This window comes from Jaculus jaculus, chromosome 1 (assembly GCF_020740685.1).
Source record: "Jaculus jaculus isolate mJacJac1 chromosome 1, mJacJac1.mat.Y.cur, whole genome shotgun sequence".
Taxonomy (NCBI): domain Eukaryota; kingdom Metazoa; phylum Chordata; class Mammalia; order Rodentia; family Dipodidae; genus Jaculus; species Jaculus jaculus.
This window is the reverse complement of record NC_059102.1, coordinates 296,097,145-296,118,712: the sequence shown is the minus strand read 5'-3', so window position 1 is coordinate 296,118,712 and position 21,568 is coordinate 296,097,145. Positions and strand designations below refer to the sequence as shown.

The 21,568-nt window shown below is 46.9% G+C and overlaps 1 protein-coding gene across 7 annotated transcripts in view; it reads left to right on the top strand.

Annotated features, from left to right (window-relative positions):
* The window catches only part of Cacna1e (calcium voltage-gated channel subunit alpha1 E), a 393,282-nt gene that overhangs the window by 319,532 nt on the left and 52,182 nt on the right, over window positions 1-21,568 (top strand). For 4 of the 7 annotated variants that reach the window (XM_045145813.1, XM_004658732.3, XM_004658730.2 and 1 more), the window contains 8 exons: window positions 740-796; window positions 1,867-2,520; window positions 4,481-4,794; window positions 7,198-7,357; window positions 8,517-8,646; window positions 9,341-9,400; window positions 10,142-10,248; window positions 20,584-20,595. In XM_045145813.1, coding sequence (XP_045001748.1) covers window positions 740-796; window positions 1,867-2,520; window positions 4,481-4,794; window positions 7,198-7,357; window positions 8,517-8,646; window positions 9,341-9,400; window positions 10,142-10,248; window positions 20,584-20,595 — 1,494 coding nt within the window. The remainder of the gene's footprint in view (window positions 1-739; window positions 797-1,866; window positions 2,521-4,480; window positions 4,795-7,197; window positions 7,358-8,516; window positions 8,647-9,340; window positions 9,401-10,141; window positions 10,249-20,583; window positions 20,596-21,568) is intronic. The other 3 variants (XM_004658733.2, XM_004658731.2, XM_045145831.1) reach the window with 1 other exon arrangement.

Here is a 21,568-nt window from a genome sequence, read left to right as displayed (position 1 = left end):
GCCCTGGCAGGTGCCATCTACCCTGTCACTCTGCCCACTAACCTTGAGTGTAGACGGACTCATGTGCATGGAGAAGAGATTCCTTGCACAAGCCTAAGAAGGTCAATACTGTGCTTTAGTCAGCTGAGTAAACTCAACCTCGAAGGCCTCTCTGGCCAAGGCCCTCGTGTTACACAGATGTACGGTCACCATCCACATCCTGGAGCATGTGAACCGTGGGCTCCAGAGTGAACCACGGGCTGTTCTGCAGCCTCACTGCTGTGCATGGCAGACAGAGCATTTGTTTCCTGGATGCTTTCTGAGACTGAGCCAGGATCCACTGTGGGCATGATGAGATGGGGAGTCACACTGGGTGAATGTGCTTTGTTGCCCTGGAAATGAATGGGGAGGAAGGAAACCACTGCTCATCAAAACAGGGCTCTGAGGGATGCTTAGATGGCAGTGCGAGCTCGGTGGGCAATGGTGCTTGAGCAACAGAAGCAATATCTTCGACAAAATAGCTGTCCTCTGGGTCTCTGCATGTGTGCCTTTAAACCAAGAGCCTTGTATCTGCACCTAGCAAAGACTCAGAAGTCACTGTGTGGGAGCACCAAAGGTTGGGGAGTCCGCAGGAGGTAAACAGACACATGGAAACCCCGTGGACTCTGGCTTTTTTTGTTTTAGACTTCTGCTGGTGGCTATGGGGCTTGAAGTGCCTAGAGGTTGGGGTGGACTGAACCTGTTCGTTTTTCTTTCCCAGAAGAGACAGAAGGAGAAGACACCACATGTCGATGTGGGAGCCGCGCAGCAGCCACCTGTATGTGTGTACCGGTCTGTGTGTTTGGGTGTGGCTCTGTGTGGGCGTGGGGACCCAAGTGTCTGTGTCCTTGCCACGGACAAGCAGCACTGGGTGTGCATGTCAGTGTGTGCTGCTGCAGTGTGTGTGTGTGTGTGTGTGTGTGTGTGTGTGTGTGTGTGTGTGTGTTCCATGCACTCCTGCACTTTCCAATGTGTGCTTAGATCAGTATGTGTCCAAAGTACGTGACTGTGTTGTTAGTGCTTGTGTTTGGCCTGAGTGATTCATGTTGGCGTTGGTGATTCGTGTTAGTGGGTGTTCCTTTCACATAGGCAGCTGTATACTTCTCTCGTGTGAGCCTTGGTGAGGGTGTGCGTGGCTCCATGGGAGTGTTGGTTGGTGGAGGGAAGGAGTAGGCATCTGCCAGGGACCTCACGCCTGTGTGCTGCTCTGTACGTTCTGTTCATGCGTTCTTGCTGCCACGTGAATGCCTGTTAGGCCCCTGAGATGTTTAAAAAAAAAAAAAAAAAGCTTGATAGTAGCTTAGGTATGGACTGTTGGGGGTTTCTGTGCATATAGTCTTCCATGGATTTCTCTCTGGAGATGATGTTATTGTGAGCACATGGGCCTGCAATAATCTAAGATACTGCGGGGAAGGAGAATCCCTGACCCATGGTTGAAGGACCATTGGCAGGCACAAAGTAGGCCCCAACCGATTCCCTGGACCAATGGAGCACAGAGGATGGTAGGCCCTGTGAGCCTTTGTGCTGTCCCTCCCAGGCCCTGGGGACGTGGGACTCCGTCCTTGGAGGATCCCTACCCCTACCATTTTGCTACTGCACTGCAGAGCAGGGATTGGAATGAAAAAGGATCCTGGTGGACTGGGAGACCGTGGTCTGCAACCAGTGATGTGTAGCCACTCTGCCCCTTGCATCTCTGTGCTTCCTGTCTCAGGTCCCGGCCTCTCCTTCCCCTCTCCCTGCCCCCCTGTTAGCTCCCTTACCACGTACCCCTCCTGCTCCTGGCCCCTGTGGCTGTCATCCCCATTTCATGGTTGTCAGGTTCTGACGGTGGCCCTTGCCCTTTGCCAGGAGGGAGCGCAGGCGCAGGCACCACATGTCGGTGTGGGAGCAGCGTACCAGCCAGCTGAGGAGACACATGCAGATGTCTAGCCAGGAGGCGCTCAACAAAGAAGAAGCTCCTCCCATGAATCCCCTCAATCCCCTCAACCCACTGAGCCCCCTCAACCCGCTCAATGCCCACCCCAGCCTCTACCGGAGGTCCAGGCCCATTGAGGGCCTGGCCCTGGGTCTGGGCCTAGAGAAATGTGAAGAGGAACGCATCAGCCGTGGTGGTTCCCTCAAGGGGGACATAGGAAGCCTGACCAGTAACCTGGACAATCAGAGGAGTCCGTTGTCCTTGGGCAAACGGGAGCCACCATGGTTGGCCAGACCTTGTCATGGAAACTGTGAGCCAACCCAGCAGGAGGCTGGAGGGGGAGAGACTGTGGTGACCTTTGAGGACCGGGCCAGGCACAGGCAGAGCCAACGGCGCAGCCGGCACCGTCGTGTCAGGACTGAAGGCAAGGAGTCGGCTTCAGCCTCCCGGAGCCGGTCTGCCAGCCAAGAGCGAAGTCTGGATGAAGGGGTGTCCACTGAGGGAGAGAGGGAGCATGAGTCCCGGGGCAGCCATGCAAGCAAGGAACCAACAATTCATGAAGAGGAGAGAGCTCAGGACTTAAGGAGGTAAAGGAGTCCCATGAGTGTCCTGCAGGGAGGCTTGGGCCTCCGTCACACAGCTCAAACCTCCCTCACACAGCCCGGGCCTCCCTCACACAGCCCAGACCTCCCTCACAGCCCAGACCTCCCTCACACAGCTCAGTTCTCCCTCACACAGCCCAGACCTCCCTCACACAGCCCAGACCTCCCTCACAGCCCAGACCTCCTTCACACAGCCCAGACCTCCTTCACACAGCCCAGGCCTCCCTCACACAGCCCAGACCTCCTTCACACAGCCCAGACCTCCCTCACACAGCCCAGACCTCCCTCACAGCCCAGACCTCCTTCACACAGCCCAGACCTCCTTAACACAGCCCAGGCCTCCCTCACACAGCCCAGACCTCCTTCACACAGCCCAGACCTCCTTAACACAGCCCAGGCCTCCCTCACACAGCCCAGACCTCCCTCACACAGCCCAGACCTCCCTCCAGCCCAGACCTCCCTCACACAGCCCAGACCTCCCTCACACAGCCCAGACCTCCATCACACAGCCCAGACCTCCCTCACAGCTCAGACCTCCTTCACACAGCCCAGACCTCCCTCACACAGCCCAGTCCTCCCTCACACAGCCCAGGCCTCCTTCCCACTGCTCAGACCTCCCTCACACAGCCCAGACCTCCCTCACACAGCCCAGACCTCCCTCACACAGCCCAGACCTCCTTCACACAGCCCAGACCTCCCTCACACAGCCTAGGCCTCCCTCACACAGCCCAGACCTCCCTCACACAGCCCAGACCTCCCTCACACAGCCCAGACCTCCCTCACACAGCCCAGACCTCCTTCACACAGCCCAGACCTCCCTCACACAGCCCAGACCTCCCTCACACAGCCCAGACCTCCCTCACACAGCCCAGACCTCCTTCACACAGCCCAGACCTCCCTCACACAGCCCAGACCTCCTTCCCACAGCTCAGACCTCCATCACACAGCCCAGACCTCCTTCCCACAGCTCAGACCTCCCTCACACAGCCCAGGCCTCCCTCACACAGCCCAGACCTCCCTCACACAGCCCAGACCTCCTTCACACAGCCCAGACCTCCCTCACACAGCCCAGACCTCCTTCCCACAGCTCAGACCTCCCTCACACAGCCCAGACCTCCCTCACACAGCCCAGACCTCCCTCACACAGCCCAGGCGTCCCTCACACAGCTCAGTTCTCCTTTACACAGCTCAGGCCCATGTTAAAAATTTTCCAATAGGAACCTTTGGGGACTCAGTTTTCCCTTTTATAAAATGGAGCTGATGATTTTAAAAAAAAAAAAAAAGCCCTTTAAAAGACCTGGGTAGGGCTAGGGAGATGGATGCGTGGATAAAGTATTTACCATGCAAGTGCGAGGACCCGAGTCCAGATCCCTAGTACCCATGTAAATGCTGGGCATGGTGGCACTCCACTTTGGTCAGATCAGTAGGGATGTGGAGACAGATAGATCACCAGGGCTTACAGGCTTGAGGTTAAATGAGAGATCCTGTCTCAAAAAATAAAGTGGAGAACAACTAAGGAGGACACCCTACATCAACCTCCAACCTGTACACATAGAAAGAACATGTGTGCAGGCATACTTGCGCACACACATATACCCACACATATGAACCCTCACACCTCCTCAAACACTAATCATACACATACATATGACCCCCACAAAATACATGGATAAATCTCCAGACTGTGGTATTTTTCCCCATGAAAATGAGGGTCTGTTCCTCCAGAGCATCTCTGAAGGAGTGGGGCCCGGGCGCATGGATGTCAATAAGGTGGTGGACACAGCCTGGGGTTCTTGGCTCCTCTTCACCTGGATGTCGATGGAAAACAGCTCATGCTGTGTGCTCTCCAGAAGGCTTTCTGGAGCTCTGGTCCCTTTTGCCTCTGGCCAGGTTCATCAGTCATTGTAGAACCCATTCTGATCCATGACCTTCTCTTGCTTCTAAGGACCAACAGCCTGATGGTACCAAAAGGCTCTGGGCTGGCAGGTGCCCTCGATGAGGCTGAAACGCCTCTAGTCCCTCCCCATCCTGAGCTGGAAGAAGGGAATGATATGGTGCTGACAGAGCAGGAGCCGGAAGGCAGTGGTGAGCAAGCCCTGCTGGGGGATGTACAACTGGATGTGGGCCGGGGCATCAGCCAGAGTGAACCTGATCTCTCCTGCATGACGGCCAATGCAGACAAGGCCACCACAGAGAGCACCAGCGTCACCGTCGCTATCCCTGATGTGGACCCCTTGGTGGATTCAACAGTGGTGCACAGTGAGTCTAATCCTTTGCCCCTTCACCCACACCATGTACCCCATCTGAGCCTGGGGATAGCTGGCCCTTCTAATGAAGTCTTGTGGAATGCCACACCAGCAAGCCTAAAGCATTCTTCACCAAATAAAACAGCTGTAGTTTTTTCCTGGTAAAACATAAATAAATAAAGTTAGAGTTGTCTCCTCTTCAATTGTGCCTATAGAATTCGGTCCTGTGATCACACTAGCCTTTAATGTGCTCATATGTGACTCTGTATCCAATTACGTATTGCTTTAACATGATGGTATTCTTGGTGACCTCCAAAGTGTCCTGCTACCACAGCAAGTGATGAAGTCCTGTCATGAAGTTGGGGAGTGGAGGACAATGGTAGGAAGGCTGTCTCTGGCCCTGACTTTACTCAGTCAGTGGTCTCAGGAGAACTTCTGCATCTCTCACAGCCTTCGTTTGCGGTGTACAACATGAAAGCATTGAGCTAGATGATCTCTGAGGGCTTGCCTCCACTAACATCTTATGATTCTATTACTCTTAACAACTTTTTTCTCCTAGGAGCATTTAATCATGATCTCTCTCCATCCAAGTTCCTTCAAGCAGATGATATCCGTCTGTGAAACAGTATAGGGAAGCAGAAAAGGGGGAAGCATTTAACCCTCTGTCTACCCCCACCCATATTCCGTCTTTACATTGACCCTATACCCCATCATTACCCCGACCCATACCTCATCCCTGCATTCATACCATGGCTGCCCTTGCCCTGACCACACGCCCGTGCCTGTATTAATCTGCTGCCCTACGTCTGTATTGTCCCACAAATCAATCCTTGCCCTGCACCATATCTCTGTCTTAATCCCATGCCTATCTCTGTCCTGCCCCTAAGCCCCATTCCTTCCCTGACACCACACCCCATCCCTGTTTTAATCCCACACCACCACATCCCACCCTGCACACATCCTCCCTGCATTAATCTCACATCCTGTCCCTGTTCCCAAACAACAGCCCTGCAGGAATCCCGCCATTGTTTTGTGAATTAGCCTCGCGGGATTCTAGTCTTGCTTATTTTCTTCCACTTCTCCCATGCTTTTTTTTCTATGACAGCTTCTTCTTCTCCTTGTCTGCCCTTCATCCACTGTTCTGTCTCCCTTCCTTCCTTCACACTCTCCACCCTCAGAAATGTCCAGTCTGCTCTAAAATGTCAGTCTCTCATAGTTGGTGCTTATTGTACTTGGCTTGAGGTATCTCAGGATCTCAGAGCCATAGCCACTTTTGACATTTGTCTAATTTTATACTTTTATTAAGAAGTATTTGGGGGCTGGACACTCCTTTAATACCAGCACTTGGGAAGCAGAGGTAGGAGGATCACTGTGAGTTCAAGGCAAACCTGAGACTATATAGTGATTTCCAGGACAGCAAGACCCTACTTCAAAAAACAAACAAACAACAACAAAAAAAGTATTTTGGATCCTCTTACATGAAAACAACACAAGACACAAGAAGATAGCTCAGCTATCCCTCTATTCCCATTCCAGAGCTAGACTTTCTTCATAGATACAGTGTGCGATAGAAGATTTTTAGATAAATTATAATATTTACCTATTAAAAGGCCCTGGCACAATCTAAGACCATACAGACTTCACACTGTGTCCCATGATGGAGCCGCTCACTCACCACAGAGCAAAGGGAGAGATGGCCTGGGCTATCTCCTTACTCTCAGAGTCCCCATCTCCTTCCCTGTGAAAGAAGTGCAGAAACAGATCACAGCCACCTGACAGCACCACTCCACCCCTGGATCTTGATCTTCCCAGCCCTGGAATATGGTCATGGGCTCATACTTGCATGAATATTGCATTTGCCTTTCTATATCCATCATGGCTGGAAAAGTCCTAGCCAGAAAGGCAGCTGCACAGAGAATAATGGCTTTTTGAAGTCTTCCACTGCAGTGTGATTTCATGGAGGCATACAGGATTTCAAATTGGGCACCCATGCTAGTTGTACAACCATAGCAAAGGTACTTAGAGTCCTGGCACTTCAGTTTTTTTTCACTTGTGCAACAAGGATAATAGTATCTGCTGATATATTGATATGAAGTTCAGTAGATACAGTATGTAAATTCTGTAAGCTTCGTTGCTGAAACAATCATGCTCTTTTTCAGACTGTAAAAGGTCAACAAGGAAAGAGAAAACATTATTGTTTCTAGGGCACAAACAGACGTACCGTTTAACATGTAGAGGAGGGTAAGGATAAGAGATGGGCTTAATACAGTGTAGTATGGGAAATGCCTCCCCTGCTGGCAGGGTACCTCCCTAGGAACATCCTTAGGGTCCTTTCCTATCTTACCTGTGTTGTCCCAACTGAAAACAAAGGGCACCCACCATTCATGTCACCCAGTATCTGATGTTCTGTTTTCAGTTAGTAACAAGACTGATGGAGAAGCCAGTCCCTTGAAAGAGGCAGAGATCAAAGAGGAGGAGGAGGAGGTAGAAAAGAGGAAGCAGAAGAAGGAGAAGCGTGAGACGGGCAAAGCCATGGTGCCCCACAGCTCCATGTTCATCTTCAGCACCACCAACCCGTAAGCCAAGCTCCTGTTGCTCCCTCTTTGGCTGTGTAGGGCAGATGGCTAGGGTTCGGGCCCACATGGGGTGAGAATGAGGAGGAATAGGAGCCCAGTCATCTTCCTGAGCCCTCCTGGCGGAGGATGAACAAACATGGACGCACTTGAGTCCAGTCATGAGGTTGGATCTTTAAGATGAACAACCTCTGATGTCTGTGCGCCTAGTCTCCAGGGTACCTGAAGACAGAGACACGTCATGAGGACAGTCGCCTTCACTCATTCTCTCCTCAGCAGTTGGCATGGGGCAAAGAGAGCAACTTCCTCCAGGGTGTCACCAGACATTCCATGAGGGGACAGAGCTGAGACTGTGGATCACAGAATGACAAGATCATCCACTGGAGTTCAGGATTTTTCCTTCCACTGCCCTGCATATGGTTTTTGTTGTTGTTGGTTTTTTGGTTTTTGGTTAGGACAGCCTTCCCCCTAGAGAGGAGGGAGAAGTATGGAGAGAAGAGTCTACAGGTTAGAGTCAAGAAGATGAGATTAGGAAAGAGTAGTTGACATCTACCCTGGAAATGACATGTAGACCAGCTTCTGAGAGTGGAAAGACAAGCAGGCATTTGGTGGCCACGTGGGCAGGGTTCTGGCAGGGCTATGGGTTGGGAGACACCTGGGTGAAGTTGTCAGGTCATCTTAAACTGGGGCATAGGCTATAGACACTTTCATCAGAGAATAGCTTGGAAGTCATGGGAACATGTTGGTGTTTTCATCAAGGGTCTTAGAATCAAGGTCTGCTTCTGTGTTCCTCAGTCCTTTATAATTTCATGGGAAGGTTCTGGTTCCCTTGCTTAGGGGAAGAAATACTGAGATGCAGTGGAGGGTACTAAGTGCCACCTGGGTTGTGCAGTCAGACACGGCCGATCCCCATGGCTCAGCTGTGTGTGTAGATAATGCATCTTGGCTTGCGTGCTGTTGCCTCTCACCAATCTGATTACCTTCCCCCACTGAGGCTTGAAATTATGGGTGGTGTCTGAGAAATTAAATTGCTCTCCCTTGTGGCTTCCTTTGGCAAAGCTATGGCTGTCTAGATGAGGCTGATGTAAGGGAGGGAAAGCTAGGAAGCAAGAGGGAAAGGGCATGAGTCCAGCTCAGCAGGACTCCCCCACCCCCTCCGCAGGATCCGCAGGGCCTGCCATTACATTGTGAACCTGCGCTACTTCGAGATGTGCATACTCCTGGTGATCGCAGCCAGCAGCATCGCCCTGGCAGCAGAGGACCCTGTCCTGACCAACTCGGAGCGCAACAAAGTGGGTACACAGTGGGCCCATTTGTCAACCTTGTGATTTCCTGGGGTCCGCTCTATGCCATCTCCTCCCCTCCAGCATTAGAGATGAACCAAGATGTCAGGAAGGCTTCTGAGAATGAAGAAGGATAGAGAAATTGCTTGTGCCTATTCCTCAGGGAGATGTAGAAGTCATCCCCAGAGGAGCCTCCCACACTCCTCACCTCACCACAGAGCCTGGGCTTTGAGGGGAGTCTGTTGGAGGGTTTGACTGTAGAATCAGACATAGAGCCATAGGTGATGTATGTGAAACCAAGGAGCTGCAGCCTGGCATAGGGCATTGAGACATCTGGTAAGAACCTGCAGGGAGACCTCAGGAGATAGGAAGATGGGCAGGACAGATAGCAACAAGGATTTGGGGTTCTGAGCCAGAACTGGACAAGAAGTTTTTTGGCGGGGGGACCAGGTCATACCTGAGAAGTTAAGTTTTGGCCAAAGGGAGAGAATGATCAAAGGACTGGCCCTGGAGCCTTGTAGCTCCAGAAGGTTCCATGGCCTCTCCTCCCTGCATTCATCTCTCAGTCCAGGTAGAAGTTGTAATTCCTGCATTCTGAGGTGGAACTGGGCAGGGGGCATGCAGGACTGCATATGTCAGTGGCCGTGTGTAGTCTGATGACCTTACATGGTTGTCTTCTTGCTTTTGGTCATTTATCTTACAGGTCCTGAGGTATTTCGACTATGTTTTCACGGGCGTGTTCACCTTTGAGATGGTTATAAAGGTAAAAGCCTCCAGAGAAAACCTGGGATCCAGGGTTAGGATAGAATATCTGTCTGTTCCTTTAACTTAGAACCCTTCCTCAACATTGCTATCTCTAGCCTCATGGGGAGGAGGGCTGGGAGGTATTTACTGAGCCCTTCTTTGGTCTCAAAATGGTCATTGAGCATGGCCACATGGATAGGTTTGTATATTGAAAGCCTATGTGCATGGCCCAAACAAGAGGCAGATAGTGGGCAGGCAGGTAGTGTGAGTGTTCCTGCACACTATGCTTTCCAGCTTGAATTTGGGTGCATAGCAAGGCAAAGAGTAGAGGTGAATCTTTCCAGACTCCAGCAAATACCAGCTGCATTCTCTTCCTTCTAGCCATCTCATATCTCACAGGCCTATCTCATGTCCAGTCCTCACTGTCTGAGCTTTTTACCTGTCTTTGCATATATGGCAATGTTTGCAGCTCTGGACTACTAAGGAGAGAAGGAACATGGCAGGGTTTTGTGATGGCAAAGAAATATAATCTAACCCTGTATGTCTGAGACAGGGCATGAATCCTTGCTGTTACCTTAAGAGTGTAAGGAGGGGCCTCACTATTACCTTCTGAGAGCCTCCTGACACTCCCATTGCTCCCAGGCCCAGGGTGAGGTTGATTGTGGAGATGGAAGCCTTGCCATGAGGAAACACCCCCTGGGATTGGTATTTCCTGGAGCACCTGAACTCACCTATGACTGTTCCCACCCTTGTCCTACAGATGATAGACCAGGGATTGATCTTGCAAGATGGGTCCTACTTCCGAGACCTCTGGAACATCCTGGACTTTGTGGTGGTGGTCGGCGCCCTGGTGGCCTTTGCTCTAGCGTAAGTTGCCCCTTTCCTACTTTATCACTTTCCCTCTCCTCTTCTTAGAGGCTCTGGATGATTTGAACCTGTCTCCAGGGGCCACCTGAGAACTAAAACGTTTGTAGTAGTGCCCAAGAGTGTTACTCTGGGAGTCTGCTTGCCAGTTGCCTTCAGCAGAGTTCCAGCTCCCATGTCCTAAGCGAGGAAGCAGGAGCAGAGAGTATGAGGAGGGAGGAGGGAGAAAACAGAGGCCCTGGGAATTTCCTCCTGGAAGTGGATAAGGATGGCCAGCCACTCTGGTGTGGGCAGTACCTCTGTATGTTCAGGGACAGAGCTGGTGATAGCTGACATGTTCCTTCCTTTTCTGAGTCTGCTAAAGGAGCAGCATGAGAAGGATGCTGAGGACAGAGCAGTGTTGAGTGTCTTAGAATCCTGAATACAGCAAGGTTGTCCGCCTGTAAGCAGTGATAATAGAAAGCTGGTCCAGGGACATAAAAAAAAAAAAATGCTACATTTACTCAATAGAAGAAATACCTTTCCAAACCTCTTTGACAGCATACTTAAGAAAACGGTCTTAAACCTTTTATGAAACCAACTCATATTCATGATGTTTAGAGAAATTTCTGCCCCCACACATGGATCTAGTTATAGCATGTTTTTGACTACATCTTGACATTTCCTATGGAATTCAGAAGGGGGAGGGGCCTCCCTCAGCCCTCTGGGTGTAGCCGAGAAACAGAGATGCTGTCAGGTCCTTTTCTTGCTAACTAGGTAGGGCAGTGTCCCTCAGCAGGACAGTCTGTACCTTGTTCCACCCCAAACAAATTCCCTCTCTTCTGGGTGACATATAGGGCTCCCTGAGCCATCCTTCCAGCTTCTTTGAAATGTCTAAGCAAAGCTGGCCACATTTCCTTCTGATAAGGCAGAGGAAGCATTTAGGGCTACTGTCATTGACGGCAGTTATATGAGGGAAGGTCTAAGTGTACAGAATTAGAAAAGGGTCCTTCTCCACCCGCTTTCATCCAATCACTGTCAGCTCCCATCTCATCCACCCTGGCAGTAAACTAGGTGGGCTAAGAACCAAGAAGGAGCCAGAGGCAAGGGTACTCTGTAGGAAAAGTGAGAGTTCCCAACCATGCTGGTCTTATATCTTTTGGAACCTGGGAATGGACTCTACTCATTACTACTGCAATAATGAGCCAGGTTGGAGTGTACTTATGACCTCAAAATATGATGGCACCAGGGCCCACAATACTGTGCCTTGTTCCCATGTGCACTGGTATCTTAACCTCATTAGGTTATGAGGAATAACCTTTGTACTCAAAGGATGAAAGTGTCCTATTAGAAATGGCTGAGTCATTTCACACAACTTTGGTATCTACTAACACATCCAGATCCTACAGAGGTTCAGTAATGTGAAAAGGCACCCTTCCATCTACCAAGCAGACTCCCTTCTCCTCTCTGGGATGATGCATTAAGGTCTACCTTGACTAGTTATTAAAATAAATGAACAAATGCATGGGTTATTGAAAGTGCAAGTGCCCTCCTCATTCTTTTAATTCATTCCCATTTACCTTTATTGTTCCTCTCTGTAGGGTGATCTCAGTAGAATCGTCTGTATTTGGTGAGTAAAGGGTGGAGAGAAAAAAGCATAGAGGACAGATCTCACAGGATCTTTAAGAACAAGAGCTCTCAGGCGACAGGATGACAGGACAGGATAAGAATGGTCTGGGTTGTGGGGCCAAGCAGAGCCTGATTTGAAATCCAGCCCCTCTGCTTTCCAGTTTTGTGTCCTTGAGCCACAAAGAAAAATATTAATCCTCCCAACCTCACTGCCTTATCTCTAGAATAGAGACTAAATAAGACATGTAAAAGTGCTTAGCACTGGGCTGAGTAATGTGAATGATTAATAATAGCTAATTCTTTGCTTTATCCTTCTAACTCCCCGGTCATTTATGAAGTCCAAGGCAGAAATGAAGTTATGAGTTGTGGTGTATGCAGATGGTTCTGGATGGATTCAGGCTAGTCCAAGACTCTATTTCTCACCTACCTGCATCTTGCTGGAGCCTGGGAGTCTAGCAACAGCCTGTGGGGGATGGGAGGTGCCTTTCAGAGGAAGCTCCTGAGCCATGAGCTCTGTCCGCTGTCCAGCTATCTCTCCTCAGAATCGGTAACACCAGAGTGTTGTGGCAGTGGTGGCTTTGGTGCTGGTGGAAAGGGAAACTTTGATGGCCCCAGAGCCAAAGCCTCTCTATGGAGACTCGGACCAGTGCCAAGGACACTTCCAAAAATCGCTGGAGTCTATGCTTATGGGATCAATTCTGGGTTATGATCCATCAACTTGCTTTTAGCCATGTGGTGATTTGAACATTTTCTTCATTTCTTTCTGAATTTTAGTTGGTTCTTGCTCATTCTTCTCTGTCCACTCTCCTCCTCATTGCCCATGCCCATGTCCTCTCCTCTTTCTCTGCTCATAGAATGAGCTCCTATTCTCTCCTCCATTAACCTTTGTCACATTTGGCATTCATACCTTCCTTCTAGACCCTGTGTTCTTCCTTTCCTCGTTGAGAGCACCAGAGAATTCGGCTCTCCTAACACATTGGTAGAATTACTCTGAGTCCCATTTTCCAGCAGTCTATGACAGGGTGGAATGAAGTCACTCAGCTTGTGTCCTCTATAATCAGGGACTCAGACCAGCAGGAAGCCAAATGTGGATTTGTCTGCAGACTTATAACATATCTTTTTGTGGTTATAATTTTCATTATTTATTCCATAGGTTTGTCCCAATGAATGTCCACCATTCACATAACCTTATTCCTATCCCTGTCTTTTTCTCTCCTCTTTGAAATTGAACCTTACCCTAATAAAGCTTCTGCAAAGGCTATCGCTGTGTCACTTTGAGCAACTGATGGTGGTTGCCATGGTAGCATCATTATGTAGCTCCTCAGAAACCAGAGGTGACTTGCCATCCTTTCCACCACTGCCAGCCAAAGCCTTCTCAGACCCAACCCAGTTCCCCAGAGCAATGCTTCCAGCCAGGAGGAGGGAATGACCTGCATCTGAATTTTCAGAGAATGTTGCACTGTCCTCTGGTACCACGCCTGCAGAGACCTGCCTCCACCATTATCCATATTCCCTGCAAGCCCATGCTTTATATGTAGTGGCTAGAGAAATCACTGTTTTCTACAGCTGCGTACATCAATCAAAGGGATTCTGTTTAATTTAAACCTGACAAATTCTATCTGGGAACTTGAATGACTTTTGAGAAAGAGATGACAGGTATTCATGTCATTGGTATGGGCATATCTGGATAAAAACATACCCTGTAGAAGCTTTTTTTAGGGGCGTGGTCTTTCCCAGACCCCTTTTACATTATAAAGCATTTATGTTTATAAGAACACTCAAGTCTCCTCCTTGACACAGCATTTTTGTAGCGAGGTGGGCAAGGCACTGGCAGGGGTTGAAAACATCTCTTCCCACTGCTTTCGCCATACCTCACTTTCTGGGCTGTATGGAGACAGAGTGTCTACCACCTATGACTGCCTTGAATGGTGCATTTCCTCTTATAGGATTCAAGAAAAATCTGGTGAGTGATGGTCTGTGAAACCTTTAGTCCTTTATTTTTCTTTTTGGAAAATGACTATTTTTTTTTTCTATGTGATAATTTGTTGTCTCCTGGAGGGCCAGAAAGAAACCGTTTCCCTCAATTTCTTCACATTCTATTGCCATCTGTCTGTTTCCTGGCCTCCTGGATGGGAAGGCAAGAGATAGTGACAGCCTTGGCATTGCAGGCACTTTCCCCCACTTCAGGGGATGGCCCTCCCAAGAGTAAGCTGCCTTGGGGAGCAATCAGATGACCTGAGTTTACCATATTCTTGAGCCATATAGGATCTTGCATATGAAGGTGATGTTGTCTGTCCTCATGGTTCATGTCATTCATGGTTAGTAAGATAAAATGACTTGGATAGGTGGCTTGGGGATAGTATGTCAGAGGGAAAGTGCCAGAGCAGTCCAGAACATGTATGGGGGTGTCTGTAAACATGGGGCTGTACACCTGTACTGTGACCCAGGCCATTCATTCTCTCCATTCTTATCCTATACAGTCATTGGTATGTCATTGGTTTCTTGATTGCTTCTACTTGCATGGGCAGGTAAGCTCGTGGGTAGAATTTTCAATAGTAAGCTCACAGTTCATGTTTGCTTGTTGTTCCAAACATTTTCATAGAAAAAACTATCAGCAGTTCTGTTTCTACCTCCTCCCCATCTCAGGATTCACTCCAGCCTATGTGTCAGGCAGGCAGGCAGGCAAGCTCCTTTGTGGCTGATGTCAGAACTTCCTGTGGCTGTTTGTTGTTGTAGCAGGGCATGAGGTGAGGTCAGGACTCCCTGGCACACAGGGGGATCTGGCTTGTGGCTGCACTTGCTCTTCCATTATTCAGTCCTTAGCCAGAAGCAAAAACAAGAGCCATTCTGCCTCTGGATGCCAGAGGAACCAGACTTCCCACATTAGCTTTCATCACATTCCTTTTGTTGGAGTGTGTCACTCTCCTGGCACTTGACACCCTGTCCTCACCCTCATGGCTAGAATGCATCATCTATTGAACCAGCCATGGCAGTAGAGCTGAGTGTGAATCCATTTGATGAGATACATAGGTGCAGGCAGACAACTTGCTGTTTGGAAGTGTCTCATGGAGCCACAGCCTCTAGGTGGCTTCCTTTCTGAGGCTTTGTGTTTCTGAAGGTGAGAATGTGCTCACATAAGAACGCTAGTGTGGACATTGAGGTCAATATCTGTCTGAATGATTGCATTCATTGTAAGCAGTCCTCCCCATCCTTGGGCTCTTACATTCTTTCTGCCACCTCTTCTGCAATGAACCCTTGGATTTGGAGGGTGTGATAGAGCTTTTTCAGTGCTGAACACTCCTCTGTCACTTCTTCTCAGCACTGTGGTGCCTTTTGGGTCATCCCAGTGGTCACTGCCATCTGAAAAGAGAAGCTTCTCTAACCAAAAATGAGAGTTGCATTAATATATGAAGACCCTCCTAACTGGAGTGGAAAACGATGATATTAAAATAAAGGAGAGACTAATGGAAAGAGGGTAGGGAGTTGTAAAGAGAAAGGAGAATGGAATTGTAAAGGGCAAAGTGGGGGAGAGAAATATCATGGTTTATTGTCTGTAAGTATGGAAGCTATTAATAAAATAAAAAGCAGCTAAAAAATTCTAGTATGAATTCACATTCACAGAGCATAGAGAGAGAGAACGACAAACATTTACCTAAACCTGGATATCTACTCATCTGTTTATACTACTTTCTAGGTCTAAGGTGCCCCCCGCAAACCTCAGGTTTTGTCTATGGGGCTTCTTTCTCTACAGTTCCTATTCCATTTGGAATAAAAAGGGCAGTCTCCCAAAGGAAATTGTGACTCATGTTCATCTTGAAGGAAGAAACAGTGGACAGAGTCCTGCTTCATGGAAAGAAGACCAACTTTTCACTGAGATAGATAGGACATCTATGTCCCCTACTCGGAATATGAAAGATTAAAATTAAGTTGTGCTATCAGGTAGCCCATTAACTATGGACTTAGGACTCTAGCTGAAAAGGAATTGAAAATTTCCAGCAGCAAGCAGGTAAGAAAGATGTTGTTCCTCAAGATTCCAGAGTCTCATAGTAGCTTCATCTAACTTTGTGGCCAGACCAGAACATTAAAGGTGATCAATGCCTGTGTAGACTTTTGGTGTGCCCCTTTTATTATGCTGTATATCTAGCTGCTTTGAAAATGGACTTCAGAGGGCTTGAGTGCAAGATACATGGAGGAAGTGTCTGACAGGAGAAAATGTCCCAGTCTACCTGCTCTTGGCATTAAGACCCAGCATGCATACATTTTGGAAAATAGTAGAGCACGTGTATCTGTCACATGTAATGTTGGCTCTATGGAAGAGCCATGTGTAGGATGTGCTCTTGCAGATCTTTGTTTTATGACTATGAATGCCAAATGATCTTTATCCAAATTTGGGAAAGTGTTGGCTATAAATGGGACCTCGGGCCATAGCCACAGAAGCTGGAAAATGAAAGTCCATTTAGGGAACATGGCTGCATCCATATGGTACCCAGCAACTGGACTCTCCAGTTAGTGAAAGGGGAAATGAGGCTTCTCAGTCATGGGATGAAAGGACACCCACCACAGTATCCTATAGACTCAAAGTAGGTCTTAAAGAATTTAGGATAGAAGACTTCATGATAGGACTTGGGAAATATCAGCCCAGATTCTATGATTTGCCAGCCATTTAATGCACACTCACAAGGCTTTGCATTACAAATTACTCTCCAGCTGGGGTGATGAATTGGCTGGGCTTCAGTCAGCAAGACCTTCCTCCAAAGATTGCAGATGAGGTGTCTTTGAGAATGCTTAGATTATAAAGAGTAAGAAGAAATACAAATAAAGTCACTGTTGACCACACTGAAAAACAAAATTTCTAGAAGACAGATGCCCTACTGCTGCTTCTTGGTGTTTGGACCAACATACCTTCTAGCTGCAGTACAGTGATATTTAGTGAAAAGGAGGAAATTTGTCCTGAGTGTGTGTGCGAAGCTCATTGAGGCCAGTTGGCAAGATGGAAAGGATAATGTACCATGTAGTTAGCACAGAGCTAGTACTGTGGCCACAGTACAGAGATGACAGAGTAACAAGACATTTAGGGGACATAGAGGTCCAAGAAAGGTGCTGAATCAAGGAAGAAAACTTATCTCCCAATAACAGCAGCTAAGAGTGGCAAAGTCAAAGTGCTGAATCTAGCTTCTTTATGCAAGCAGATAAGCTTGGCTTTGTCCACAGCTCCTGGAGAGACAAGTATTGCCAGTACAAGAAGAAAAGCTTCCTTCTCTTTCCTGCGCACAGTTTATTTCATTACAGCCCATTCTTATAGCCAAGAAATCAATGACCAGGGCTATGGCTAGTTTGGCTCATGTGATTAGTAAGTAGTAAAGCCAGTTCTTGAGCAATCTTGATGTGTTCAGTTCATGTTTATTGCTTATTCCTTTATAGTAAACTACTTTCTTCTGTGCATCTCTGGTTCGTTTCAAGCCATTAATCATTGTAAACTCAGAGCAGTGGTTTGTTATGGAGCTGCCCTCAGTTTGCAGATCCTTGTGTCTTAAGCAGGGCTAGGGGAGATCTGAGGGCCTGATGAAGAAGGGCAGCCCTGCACTTGTCCTTCTTGATGCTTTACCTGCCACTTTTTATGTTCATGAACAGACCCTCTACTAATTGGGGAAGCAAAGTAGATATTTTAGTATTTGAGCTCAGAAAATATTCATTTCTTTTGCTAGATCCTACATTGGTTAGCACCCTCCAGTGGTTCCCATTTGAAAGGTCAGGCAAACTTGGGTCTAAATCCCAGTGTTGTTAATTACTAGCTGCCTTAAGTCTCTTAATTTCTATTTTTTTCACCTGTAAGTGAAATAAAAATAATAACCACATTTGAGTCTCACAAAGATAAAATGAGACAAAATATACTTAATATTCAATATAGTAACAAACACTTGAGTTGGATAATAAATGGTAGTTATTAGCGCTAACCAAATAATGTTCTAGGCACTTTATCAGGACAGTCTAGGCTCCTCCTGATATGATCTTCCTTCCATCTTACAGTCCTGTAAGTGTAGCCCTTTCTTGAAGATGAGAATTCTTCCACAGCCCTGTGCTGGTGCTCACTCAGTTCACAGAGGCCATGACACGTAGGGAATTAAGGGCTCTTCAGAACCTGATGTTCTTGCTCTGCCCCCATGAAAGGAACACCAGTTCTTTGGAGAAATCAACAAAATGGGGACCTGGGAGCTAGGGAGCAAGATGACAGTGAATGCTGAGTAATTGCATGTGAAAGATGTGGAGGGCAACTTGACAGTTGAGCTGGAAAATCCTCATGTGATACTGAGGAGACAGAAAAGAAATGGAATGCTTTTTCTTGTTGTTGTTGTTTTGTGCTGGAGAGCATCCAGGAACTTACCAGATAAGTTGGAAATAAATGGGAAAATGAGTGGTCCCATTGAGTCTCAATTAAAGTGGGACCAGCATATTCTAATTGTGTAGAATTATCTTCACACAAAGTCAGTTTGAAACCTGCTAAAATTTCACTAGTTAGACAATGAAAAAATAAACTGATTTTCAGTTAGTATCAAAGACTATGCAGTATTATCAAATATATTTAGATGATTTGTAAAAAAAAGCACATGAATTGTTTCCAAAACAATGTATTTCAAAGTGCCAAAGAGCTTGTCCTTTTAATTTGGTGAAACTTTTCCTTTGCAATCTTGTTAGCCTAAACAGTGGATTGTGCAGAGGTGCTTTGGCCTTCTCCTCTGCAAATGATGATATATTTTAATGAATGAGAGCTTAAATGTTGAAGCTTTTTTATTTAATGCTTTCATTTTAAAGGGGCAATTTTGGCCAGGCGTGTGGTGCATGCCTTTAATCCCAGCACTTGGGAGGCAAAGGTAAAAAGATCACTGTGAGTTCAAGGCCACCCTGTGGCTCATACTGAATTCCATGTCAGCCTAAGCTAGAGCGAGACCCTACCTCAGAAAACTAAATAAATAAATAAGGGCAATTTTCTACTCAATGTTGACCCTATGTTAACAACATGTAGGATACAAGCACATTTTCCTTGGCATCCATTCATAATTATAGTATTTATTTTGTTTTGCTTTGCTTTGCTTTGCTTTTTTTTTTTTTTTCTCTTACGATGCTAAGGATTAAACCACAGGCTTCACACATACTGCACAATCATAGGTTCTCAGTGTCTTCTGTGTATTAAGAGGCCTGTTTGAAAGATGTGCAGAACAATGCCTAATCATTCACTTTCAGCCCACATCTGAGTGCCGTCCTTGCTCAGATCTGTGAAGTCAAAATGGGACAAGTAGAATAGAGCCCCCCCCCCAGTAGTTTGGAAGGCATATTCAGCTGCTAATACCAGAGTGGATATACAAAAGTATATACACACAGTGATTAGAAATTGTTGTTCCATACCATATTTTACTAGGATTCTGTGAAGAAACTAATTGTAGAGAATGATGAAAATTATGTCCTTTATCCAGGTATGTGGGAGGAACAAACTTTGTTGTGTCAGGTGATGTCTCTAAATATGGCATCCTAGAACCTGCCCCAGTGCTCCTGGATATAAAGACCTCTGAGATAAGGGCCTGGATTAAGGAGAAGGCCAAAGCCTGGAGTATGAGTTCCTGGACTGCTTGCCCATCTGTCTGTCTCCCACTCTAGTCTTACATCTTAGAGTATTCTCAAGACAATTAGTCTGGGGACAGACATGGATTTGTGCTTTGATAAATTACCCATCAAGTGATCCCATCTCTCCATAGCAACTTACTTAATATTTACATTTGTACACTTGTTTTCTTGAGGTCTGCCTTCCCTTTTAGAGCTGGAAAAGACCCCTGAAATCTGCTTACTTGTAAAGGAAACTAAGGCCTCATGAAGAAAAGTGTACAGAGACTGTCCCAGAATAAAGAATAACTGTTTGAAAATTTACAACTAAGTCCTAGTTGTTTATAATGCAAAGAAAGTTATGCTTTCTTGAGTTGGGGGAGAGAGTATTCTTGACTTGGGGGAGAGAGTATTAATGTCTCACCACTAGACGAAGAATGGCTTTCTTTTAAGAGCTGTACAATACATTGTTTTCTATGAACAACTCATCATTCAACTGACCAAAAGGCAGATTTTGGTAAAACTTATAAACAAAAGCTGTCTTCCTTATCTGGATGTGGTTTAGTAATGTTGAACATCTGAGCTTGGAGACACCAGAGTGCCCCTGTTTGCACGTGGGTACATAGCCCGCTTCCTATAAAGTCGCTCAGCATAGATACACCATTATAACTTGAAATGCCTTTCCTGAGAGAGTATGCTTTTTGACCCAGGGCAGGTATTATTCCTTCTTCTTGGTCTTATAAAATCACCTGAAACAGACTTGGTCTAAAGGCTCGTAAGGAAATGGAAGTGAGAGCGTATGTTTGGAAAAGTGCAACTAAACCTGGCTTCCTGGAATATAGTTCTGGCTCTAGATACTACCAAGTTAGAGACAGTTCCACCAGTGCTTGCAAGGGCCCTTTGCCCCATAGGAGAAGAGGGGCTGTAGAGAAAATGATGTGGAAAAGATGATCCTTCCTTTCACAAACCCTTTCAGACTTGACAAGTGCCAAGGCTGTGGGTGGGGTCCCTTGGACCTGTGCGTCCTCAGTGCTCCATCACTGCAAGGGTCTCTTTTCTCACCACAGTTTTCTGACTATCTTCTTTCTCTCCATCTTCCCTCTTTCTGTAAATGCTTCCTGACTGGACCCTCCATAGGAACGCCTTGGGGTAAATATGCTTGCTTTTCTTTTATATAGAAGACATGTGGAGGGATGGGTTGGAAGAGGGAGAAACTGTAATTTGGAGGGGAGGAGCTGACTCAGTGGGAAAAGAATGGTTAATGTTATATTTCCATTGAGATCCTCAAAAAAAAAAAAAAAAAACAGACATTTCTAAGCCTCCTCAAGACATGATCATTCTTATTGTTTCAGATTGTATTTAGCTTACATGTTGCCTATTTTAGATATGTAGGCAGATGGGCTTAATATAGCAAAAGAGTTTATGAAACACCCGAAGTCCTTGAATGTGAACATGTGTGTCATACATTTGGAGTACTTATACTCGGCTCTTGGGCTGAATAAAAATGATTGGTAAGTCATGGCCTGTGACTTCTTAAGAGATCCTAAATGTTAACATCTTGGGCAGTGTCAGCACTTCTGGGATTTGATTGAATGCTTTCCTGCCTTTTGTGAAGGAATCAACTGTTATCTTCTCCTCTGGGGCAGGATACGGCAGGACATGATGCTCAGAGTTGGATAGCTCCCACCCGATTGTGGGTGTCCCCTTTCCTCAGACTGTTAGTGCAGAACTAATCTGAGCCTGCATGAGGAACAAAGCAAGCCTGATTTCTCTATTTAAAGTTTTGTTTCCCACAACCTGCATGATTTACAAATTGCAGTTATTTGAGTTGAATGCAAAGATCTCAGGGGATGAAAAGGGAGAAAACAGAAATGCAAGTTGATGTATTCATTTAATTCCTAGAAATGAAAAAGAGAGCAATGCATTTTCTTCATTAACATCAAACATTTCTAAAAAGCTGACTAGGGAGGGTCATTACCCATGGGACAAGGATAAGGGTGTGCTTGCAATTTGGTTCTGCTCCAGCCAAGTAGTTCTCTGAAGCCTGTGCTCATGTGATGTATCCGAAATGGAGAGAACTGCAGGAAGGGCCAGCCACACAGAATTGGGGTTTGGCCCAAAG